The 11,090-nt window shown below is 35.1% G+C and overlaps 1 protein-coding gene and 1 non-coding gene across 3 annotated transcripts in view; both read right to left on the bottom strand.

Moving 5' to 3' along the window:
- Positions 1-1,489: 1,489 nt before the first annotated feature.
- The window catches only part of LOC131144952 (uncharacterized), a 57,151-nt gene continuing 47,550 nt past the window's right edge, over positions 1,490-11,090 (bottom strand). For both annotated transcript variants that reach the window (XM_058093938.1, XM_058093937.1), the window contains exons 7-8: positions 3,479-3,682; positions 1,490-2,125 (exon numbers count right to left, since the gene is read on the bottom strand). In XM_058093938.1, coding sequence (XP_057949921.1) covers positions 1,739-2,125; positions 3,479-3,682 — 591 coding nt within the window. In that variant the 3' untranslated portion in view covers positions 1,490-1,738. The remainder of the gene's footprint in view (positions 2,126-3,478; positions 3,683-11,090) is intronic.
- LOC131145328 (small nucleolar RNA R71) lies at positions 9,696-9,802 on the bottom strand. The gene has a single exon (XR_009134111.1). It is a non-coding gene; the product is annotated as a small nucleolar RNA R71 (small nucleolar RNA).

Raw genomic sequence — 11,090 nt, 5'->3', positions numbered from 1 at the left:
CCTATCCCCAAAGGGTCAGTCGCCTATACTTCTTTAAAATTAGCGTATTCCGAAAGTCAGAATATGGTCAATCGACTATGCTCGATAGGTCAGTCGTCTGTGCCTGTTCTATTTGAATATTTTCAAACACAGAAGCACCACAGTCGCCTGATGATTTATCATTAGTCGTCTGTCCTTTCAGCAAACTTGTTTTTCAATGATTTTTGGTTCCAAACTTAATTCATATATTTAAAAACTCATTTTGGACTTTGAGAAAATATTTTCCATGAATAAAATCAAGTATCCAAGTCCAATGACATTTCTGAGGAGCTTCAATCTATTAGTATTGAGTTTTGAAGTACTTACATAAAACTTTCATACGATTTTCCTATCTTAGTGTCTAAGTTTTCATGTTGTGAAGCTTCCAATATGTCTTCTGAGTTTTATGCACTGCTTCAACGAGTTTCATGTCTCACATGACTTGAACTTTCATGTTTCTTATGTCCCAGCCTTGAATGTGATTTTCCATTCAGATTCTTCAAGTATATCCACTTGAAACCAAAAGATCACTTATGTCCTGAAACTTATACTCACAAAGACATGTTAAGTAACCTTGATTTATTATCATCAAAACGAGATTAACCCTTATTAGGCCAATAGCCACATGAATGTCAAACAAGAAGAATAATCAAAATTAATCGAAACAATCACAAACTATGTGAAACATTGACACAACCACAGACGAGGTGAGCGACTTAGCTATTGATATAGCACTGCCACTGCCTCACAACTTAACTTATGAACACTATCACTACTCCAAGAAACTCACAAAGAAGCCTTTATAAACACCGAACAGAAGTTAACAAATTACTGCAATTGCATAGTTGAAAAAGGTTGGAATTTTAAGTAAAAAACATGCTAAACTACTTGATAATATTGTCTAGAGTCGTCAAAACATGGTAGAGGGGGGAAAAAAGAAAAAGATAAAGGTGGCTAGAATGTATTTTTCGACAACGATTGGATATGACGAGTTTAGGCCGAATCATGCTCTGATACCATATTGAGATTTTGATTAAAATGAATGATCTAACTTGAAGATAGATTTCTTCCTCTATTTATAATACAAATAAAATACATTCTAATAATAATAATACCTTTACTAACTTTCACTTAACATACTAACACACTTAATACTAATAAAACTAAAAAATATAAATAACCTCTAATAGGTTCATGAGAAGCCACTCAATAAATTGATCAATGTGGAACTTCTTTCCATCCAAATATTATTTCATTAGAACTTTTCTATTAGCTAAAAAATAAAAAATTTAAAAAATATGTTTACATCTCAACTAGAAGGCTACCAGACCAAGAAATATTTTCAAAAATTGACACTTTAGGCTGCTTGCCAATTAGAAGAGTGTAACCTGTAGCAAAACACAACCATCCAAAGTTAAAAAAGACTCACTATTTCGCATTCACAATAAAATATTTTGGGCATTTCAAAACATTTACCGAAACTTATTTGTTTATTGCCGTAAGGATGTTTTTGGTTGACAAGACAGCAATTGCATGATGCATGCCAAAGGAAACATGAAGAGCCAGATCACATCTTCCAGACCTTGCCGTATCCGCCACCTCCTATATATTATTTACAGAATAACAGTACCAAAATTCTCTGCCTTCTTAGGTCCCCTCATGGAGATTGGAGACCCACAATTACCTACCTAAATGAAACAACGAAATTGAAAGATCGTTTTCAACGGATGAGAAAATAGTCTGCACCATCTGGGAGTGCACCTGCAGCAGTCGGCGGCAAGTTGTGCCGCAAAACAGATTTACGAACCTGGGCATGAGTCTCTGCCTCATGCTGGAACATCTTTACAAACTCCTGCAGCTCCAACATCCTAACTTCAACTTGCTCATCAGTGATAGGCTTTTTTAAACCAAGGTAAAGCAATCCAATTGCAATCAGCACAGCTCCAATTACGAAGAGAATGCCTGAAAATAGACCAAACGCATATGGTGTACTGTCTGATCCAGGGATTCCATCGACATTAATTCCAAATAGTCCAGTGATGATGGAAAGAACAAGCCCACAACCCCCAAAAACAGCCAAATTATGGGTAACTCGAAGGCTTCTATCCTGAATTGAAATTCATGAAAAGAGTTAGATACTGATCACATTAAACTGGTAGGAAAACTTCAAAATAACATGGAGGCTGCCAGTCCATTCTTCTTTTTTAAATTAACAAATCACTATTGCTTCACATTGCACAAAATCCATGAAGAGACGGCATCTGTCAAAAGATGCACATGTTGAAACCTACAGGGAATAAGGAGAGCTCTAAATGACTTGCACACCAAAGAATGATTTTTGATCTAAGAACCAATTCGGATAGAGAGAGAGGAGGAAGAAGATGCGGGAACAGTGGGGATGAACAGTGGCAATGGATTAGTGCATGAACAGGGACTGAACAGAATGCCAATAGCGAACAAAAATAAGACGAGCATTAAGGATCAGAACTTGCTCTGGTACCATGTTTTAGACCTAAGATAGTCAAGATATTTGTAAAATTATGTCAAAACAAGAAAGAAGAAAAGAGAAGAAATGAAGATATACGTTTTCAGCCTGGAAAGAATGGATTTAATAAATATGCCAACTATTTTATATATGCAGTATTGATGACAAAATACCTCTAAAACAATAAGATAATAATACACTACACTACACTACACATTGCAACCACTTGTTTCTTTACCATACTGCAACGAAAAAAGAAAATAAGAAATAGAAATGATACCAAATTTCCCCTGCCATATAAGAGGAAAAAGGCTGCAAGTTGCCAATTCTGATAATGAAGTTATTTCATTTCCACATAAAAAAGAGCTAGGCAAACACCTTGTATAAGTTGCCTTTTTTCAAAGAATGTTACAACATTGCTAATTTATTACATTCAACACAAGTACATTAAGGCAAGTGGTTTCTTCATCAACATATCCAAAAGCAATTATGTACGTAAATTCATCAATCTCTTTCACAGAGGCAGCAGCAGCAGCAAATATGCAATAACTTAATATTACAATGCAGTGAATCAATTTTTGTCACCCAAAAGAAATCTATTAGTCATACATGGAACTGCTAGCCCTGCTCTTACGTCATTCTATGCTTGGAAAGTATTATGTTGCCCCATTTGTACCCTGTTTACAGGTCACACGATCTTAAAGAGGAGCAAGTTTACAGAAAGCTACAGTGCAGTTGGTATTGGAGCACATGCTAAGGGAATAAGGATAAGAGACTTAAGAGCTCAAGCCAAATGAGGCAGGGTAGGGCCTTTCTTCATAACAAATGTCCTATCTTCGATGTGTATTCAAATAGAATAAAGTCAAAAGGAAGAAGGAAGAGAGAGAGAGAGAGAGAGAAAGAAAACAATACCAAATTATCAGCCTCACTAATCATAATTACAATATAAAAAATTCCAATGATTTTTTCACAAACCTGCAACCATGCACGGACAGTGCTTTGCATAACATCTTGAATTGTAAACAGGCGCCCACGAGCTGCCTCTTGCTCCTCTATCATTTCCCTCGAACTCCTTCTTATGCCCTCCAACAAGCTTCTGGCCACATTTCCCCTCAAATGTTGCAGAAGCTCAAAAATAATCTCTTCTCTAGCATGAAGTGACCATTTTACTCGGATAACCTGCAAGGGAAATTGCAGACTCAATGAAAATGCAAAGTTCACAAATGATGGATATGACATTGGCAAACTGAAGACTCGAGCATGAAAAATCAACAAGGTGCATTGAGAAGCTTATGACAGCAATGAACTTCCTAAGCAGCTATGTTGAATATACCCATCTTGGTGAAACTGTTTAACAATGCTAATTTTACCCAATGAACATGTATGCATAAATTTAATTATTTTGAACAAGAAAAAATGAAGCTGGGAATGGACAATTTTCACTTGAGTCCAATATAGATATAAATCTTGTGTACCATTTATCTATGGAGGAGATAGAAAATTAAGGAACCCACGGATGCTCGCAAAACTACAATTATTGTGAACCAAGGAAAATAATTCGTGATAAAGACAAGACGCTTGAACCAGAAAAAAAAAACGTATAAGAAAAAAAAAATCGAAATAGATTCAAGTACGGGTTTTTTTTGGTAGTTTGAAAGAAACAAACACCCAAAGAAAATATGAAATCAAGATAGAGAAAAAAATATGGAAGAAGTGAAGCATACAAATACACACACAGAAAATACATAGAGTTCCTCTCTTAAGCAGTGCCAAGCTAGGATTTATTACAAAACTATACATATATAGGTGCACGCAGATTGTGACAATCATATGAATTGACCTTGCAATAACAAATAGATGTTGAAATGATTGAAGGTAAAAACAGAATGAATGAAATGTATAGAAATAAAATGAGAATAGCTATATCATCCAACTTTGGTTCTAGTTGGTTAGCATTAGTCAAAACAGTTGTAGACATATAGGCAAGAAGTGGTTGTGTGAATCATGAACTACATTTGACTACCAATGCAATACACATTCATGTTGATATTAATGTTATATAGAGGAGGTGGAGACTAATGAATCAAATTATCCTTGCATTATTATCAGCTGCTTCATGCATCTACCAAGAGTAATTACAGCATAATGAAGATGATTGCCGTATGCTCCAACACCAACTAAGAGAGGAGCCTTAAGCAACCCAAAGCTCACAATCCTATCTCGTCACTTCAACTTCTCATTGCTAATAAGCACCAAATCAAGAATGCTTGTACGAGCAAATCACTAAATGCCTCTTACTCTGAAATTCTCATATGCCTTCCTCTTTTATTTGTCATCTCTATTCTGCCCTCCTGTAAAATAATTAACTCAGTTTGAATGGTTAATACCGATATGTTTAAAATGGGCAACATTGACATTTTGGCTCGCACACCCCACTTAGTTTAGAGAGAGAGTGCACCTCATTTTGTTTACAAACTCAATTTCTAAGGGTTAAAATGATGAATTGGCTCACAGTTAGTGCTTGGGACTAACTAGTTCAGTCCAACAAGTCAATATGGGCAATAATGTTTAACTGCCAGGGGCTTATTGTGCCTTTTAGAGCATTGAACTAGGTTTCAAAATTACTCAAATTGGGTGAGAAAGGGAAATTTTATTGTTCAAAAATCAAAATCTGAATTTTTTGTACTCTCTGGAGGCTGGATTGTAGCTTCAAAATATTAGGAGATTTTTAAGTGATTCTTGAAACAAATGAAAGTAGACTCAAAGATCTTCCCTTACAACCTTTAACACTCAAAATGTAACAAGAAATGAGAAAGATATGTTTCAAGTCGTGCCTTATATTTCCCTTTTTGGGGAAGTTGACAAGTTTGACCTTTGTCCAATAGTTTGATCACAACTTTCTTCAATTCCTAAAATTTCAAATTTGTCTGAAATTAATTGCACTTGAAAGTAAAGTCATACAGGTTCCCAATGAGCTTGAGAATGGATAAGCAATGAGGGAAACAGTTGGCACAGATTCAAGTGCTCTAATGCACACAGATGTGCCGCCAAGCCATCCTTGTTCGCAACTGAACTTGGAATAGAATTCCATATCTGTACTGCACTGGTGTTTTCTCAGACGAGCTTTGTGATTTTTTCCAAGTTTCCTTTTATAATTTAGCAAATTGAATTCAGAACTCAATTTAGAATCTTGGATCATTACTTCCCACCAAGGACTGATCAAGACTAAAATTAATCCTTGCCCGTGGCATAAATTAGAATAATTTATCACTTCTTAACTTTAAACTGAAAACTAAGGTGTAGCCTCAAGAGGGGGGATGAATTGGGTTATTAAAATTTCTTTTTAATCCTTTTATGAATTCTTAACATTTTATAATTCTTTCAAAGATTTCTTGACTTCTTGTTGATTTAGCAATCACACAAAGACTTAAGTCTTTTATTCAATCCACAACCACACCACAAATAAATAATCAATCAACTACTTAAACCAATCAACTATAATATAAGTAACCAATTAGTATATGCTTTGCAATTCTTTTGACAATATTTGGCTTGATTGTTTGTAGCCCTGTGTATATGAATTTGTAAGTCCTATAGAAAATGTAGTTGGCCTTTCAATTGATAATCAAAATAACATCCAATCACTCTTTCCAAAATCAGAATTCAAATAAACCTTTAGTTAATAGGTTTTGGATTGTTAATCAATCAACGTACTCCCTTACGATTTCCGCAAAGTATTGATTAACCAACGTACTCTCTTTCGGTTTCCGCAAGCCCAAGAACAAATTAAACTTTGGTTTATTTAATTTCCAATACACGTTGTTTTTATGATTGAAAGAATTACAACATCCACAGAGTTTATATTTTTTCTAGAATTTAAAGAGAATAAGGGAAAGAGAGTGACACCGGTGTTTTTACAAGGTTCAGCTTATCCCCAGCCTACATCCTCACCTTAGGCTAACCACCTAAGGATTCCAATATACCTGTTCCTTTCCAGGTGGAACAAAACCGTTACAAATAACCTCTTTTTCAGGAAGAGAAACCTCTTCAAGCGACAACCCACGCTTGGTCCAACGATCCAAATCAATCTTGAATCGTCAAAGAACTATTAAATGGAAATAAGAATCTGCATACAAGAATACTCTCAAAACAGAGCAAATTTGTACAAGTTAGAGCACTTAATATACTTCAAAACAAATACTAAATAGAAAATACGAAGCTCAAGATTTAGATATCACCAAAGGTTCTTCCTTATAGATAAAGAAAACTTAGTTGCAAATCAGAACCAAGGCTTTTGATCAATCAGCAATTTCGTAGAGTTCTCCAAGCAAGGATATAAACAAGTATGGATTTTTGGAGAGTATGAACGTAGGATGCTTATCTTGCTTGAGCAATTTGATTCATGAGTCTAAAGAGGTATTTATAGAGTTTTTTTGTGAAAGAGTTTCCTTATTTAACAAGTTGACTTGAAGTGTTTGGTCAACTTTGCAAAAGATTTGAAATCCTACAATTAATTTTGAAAATCTTCCCGCTAAGTTCAAATTTCAAAATCTCTGTGGAGTCAATCGGCTGACTCACTCGACTGGGTCATTTTTATGCAAGTCAGTCGGTTGGACAGGCAGCTGACAACATTCTGTCTGTCAAAAAATTTATTCCAATAAATAGTCAGTCGGCTGACTCAACCATGTTCAAAATAGTCATTCGGCTGGATTAATTTATTTAGTCTTTTTTATTTGTCAAACGGCTGGCCAATCTTAGTGTGTTATGGTCAGTCGGCTAACCAATCCATTCTTTTTCAAAATATTTTTATTTTTTATTTTTAAACTCTAGTTTATTTGAAAGACTCAATTATAACTTTTCAAAGTCATTTTCAAGGATATTTTTTTTTTAAGAACTGGTCTCTAAGTCTTTGTATCCTAAAGAGCTTCATATTTCTAAATAGTATTGAATTGAAGTACTTACAAATGTCTTTCTAGACATGAACTCATTGAGCACTAAGTCTTCAAGTCTCTTGAGATTCAGCTTGACTTCAAGTCCCACTTAGCCTTTAAGCTTTTCATTTGTCTTTTATTGCTTCAATACTCTAAGAAACTTTCACTTGATTGGCTTTCACTCAACAACACATGTTAAAATATCCTTCATTTGTTATCATCAAAACAAGATTGAAAAGCCTAGCTAGGCCAAGATATAAACTTTGACCTAATTTGATTAAATTTTTGCCGATTTTAGGTCTCACTGCGGTCACATTTAATTTTATTGTAGATTTGAAGAAAATAAAGAAGATTTTTACTTGGAAATTAAATTCGAAATTTAAACATGAAGCAAAGCCGTGTACGTGAGCTGTGTGCGCGTACGTGAAAGGAGCTCGGCCATGCACCTTGAGCCATGTGCAGAAGAATAGAGGAGAAGAAAAAGCATCCGAACATATCCATGCATGAAGAAGGGCCTCGAGTAGCTAGGCTTTGAAACAATAAAAAAATAAAAAGAAGTATAGTTGGACTTTGAAATTGGGAGGCCGTGTACACCTTCAGTCAAAACAACAAAACCAAAAAGCAATTTTGGAGGAGCAAATAAAGGAGGGCATTGAACCAAAATTTTGAAAAGTCAACAAATGTGTGTGCTGGAGTTAAATTGAAAAAAAAAAAAAATGAAAAGGAGGCTAGGTCTTGATGTGACTTGGCAATGCAAAGAAAGTTGGGGCATTGAAGCAAGAACGCAGCAGTTCTTGGGGGGTTCTTCGCAGTAAGGACCAGCAGGCTTCGGCTGCGTTGTGTGATTTTTCTTCCATTCCCATGAGAAAAGAAAATATGGTGAATTCGTTTATGTGAGATTTTATTTTCAGTATGAACTAATTTTCTTGTTTCTAGGAAACGATATAATCTGGTTTGAAACTATAATTTCTTTTCTATGCTAATCTGAAGTAATTTTCTTCTATGTTTGTCTGATTTATTATGAGCTTATTGCTTTTAATTAACTGCTCATTAATTAAATGATTTCGATATTGTGATTTGCTACCGAAAGGGGAAATTATAGGATAGATACTGGATATTTCAGTATAGAAAAATATAGAGATCGAAAGACTTGTATGAACCTATATAGTATTAAAATCGTAGGTCTTAATGTATTTTTGCTTTATTAATTTGAATACTCTTATGTTAAATAATGAATAAGAATAGTTTCCAATTGACTATCGAAAGAGGTTTTTAGATGAATTTGAAATTTGCTAATAGAGAAAATTAATTCCTATTAGTTAGATTAGTAAAACATAGTGAAAAACTAGGTGAAATCGATTTCCTAGAAGTTTTCTTTCTCATTAAATTTGATACTTGGCAAACAATTTTATTTTCCTCTGAATAGTTTCTTTAAAGTGATTTTATTTCAATTTGCACTTACAAAAAAAAAAAAATCTTAATTTCTTTTCTAAATAAAGTCAAGATTAGTATAATTTGGGTATTCGGAAAAAGTAAGTCACCAATCCCCGAGGACGATACTCTTCTCATCACTTTACTATAAAACTATGATACTGTGCACTTGCAGTTTTGCACCAATCAAGTTTTTGACACCGTTGTCAGGGATTGAGTTTTTCTTATTTTTGCCAATATCGACACAAAGTAATCTTGTTTTTAATTTAGAATTCTATTTTTTTTTTTTTTATTTAATTTTACTTTTATTTTTATTTTTATTTTTATTTCAGGTGTGTTTGTGATGTTGGATGTGCCATGCTAGAATCCGTGACATTAATCCTTTTAATTCGGAGATTGAAAGAACGCTCAGAGCACTAAGAAAGAAGGTACTACCCATGAAGAACGGACAAGAGAATGTGCAGCCATGTGCCTTGAAGTATTATGTACAGTCAGTTGTGAATGACAACTACTCGGGTATACAACGCCAGACCATTAATGCCAACAATTTTGAGCTCAAACCCGCCTTGATCAGCATGGTGCAACAAGCCCAATTCAGCGGATCACCACTTGATGATCCCAATATTCATTTGACGATGTTTTTGGAGATTTGCGACACTGTAAAGATCAATGGTGTTACTGAAGACACCATTAGATTGAGATTGTTCCCTTTTTCTTTGAGGGGCAAGGCAAGAGGTTGACTACAATCTCTACAACCGGGAAGTATCATTAGTAGGCAGGACATGGCAGAAAAGTTTCTGACTAAATTCTTTCCACTTGCAAAAACAGCCCAACTCAGGAGTGAGACTGGTCAATTCAAGCAAAATAATTTTGAATCACTTTATGAAGCATGGGAAAGGTATGAAGATTTGATTCGACGCTGCCCACAACATGGATTGTCAGATTGGTTGCAGATTCAGATGCTCTACAATGGGTTAAATGGGCAAACTCAGACTTTAGTTGATGTTGCGTCTGGGGGGAACTTCGATGTCAAAGACAACTAAGGGTGCTACTTCTCTTTTGGATTCATGATTTGGAGCCGTTTGCTGCCCTTTCAACTCAAGTTGCTTCTCTATCCCATCAGATTTCAGCTTTGACAACCCAAAGGATACCACAAAGTGCAGAATATGTGGCAGCTACAAGTAGGATAGATCCGAGCAATGAAGCAAGTCAAGAACGGGTTCAATACATCAACAATCGGAGCTACAACTATCGTGGTAATCCTATGCCACAATATTACCATCTAGAGCTTCGAAATCATGAGAATTTGTCTTATGGAAATACAAAGAATGTGCTGCAACCTCCTCCAGGACTTAATAGTCAACAAAGCGAGAAGAAGATGTCACTTGAGGATGCCATGGTATCAGTTGAGGAGACAAAAGCAAGGTTTAAAAAGATTGATTCATGGTTGGATAACATGAGACTCATTGTAGTAATATGGGAGCCACTATGAAGAATCTTGAAATGCAAATTGGGCAATTGGCCACGACCATAAATGCCCAACAAAGAGGAACTTTTCCTAGCAACGCAGAAGTAAATCCAAAGGAACAATGCAAGACCATCACACTTAGGAGAGGAAGAGAAATTGAGAGATCGCCATCAAAGGAAACCATGTCCACACCTACAGCTGAAAATAATGGTCAAAGCAAGAATAAAGTGGAAGAAGAGGAGATTGTGGATGATACACCAAGAGAGACGGACACGTCTCCAGCAATTTATTTCCTGACAATCCTCCTATTCTCTCTACTCCACTTCCTTATTCTCAACGTTTTCAAAAACAAAAATTAGATAAGCAATTTTCTAAGTTTTTGGATATTTTTAAGAAAATTCACATAAACATTCCTTTTGCAGATGCCTTGGAACAAATGCCAAACTATGTCAAATTTTTGAAGGATATCATTTCCAAGAAAAGAAGGTTGAAGGAATTCGAAATAGTGAAGCTTATTAAAGAGTGTAGTGCTATCCTTCAAAAGAAACTGCCTCAAAAATTAAAAGATCTAGGGAGTTACACTTTACCTTGCACTATTGGAAATTCATTTTTTGATAAAGTTTGATGTGATATTGGTGCTAGCATTAATCTTATGTCACTTTCTGTTTGCAGGAAATTGGGACTTGGAGAGATGAAACAAACAACTATTTCTTTGCAACAAGCAGATCGATTCATCAAGTATACACATGGAATCATA

The sequence above is a fragment of the Malania oleifera genome, chromosome 12 (assembly GCF_029873635.1).
Source record: "Malania oleifera isolate guangnan ecotype guangnan chromosome 12, ASM2987363v1, whole genome shotgun sequence".
NCBI classification, from domain to species: Eukaryota; Viridiplantae; Streptophyta; class Magnoliopsida; order Santalales; family Ximeniaceae; genus Malania; species Malania oleifera.
This window is presented reverse-complemented; position numbering and strand designations above follow the sequence as displayed.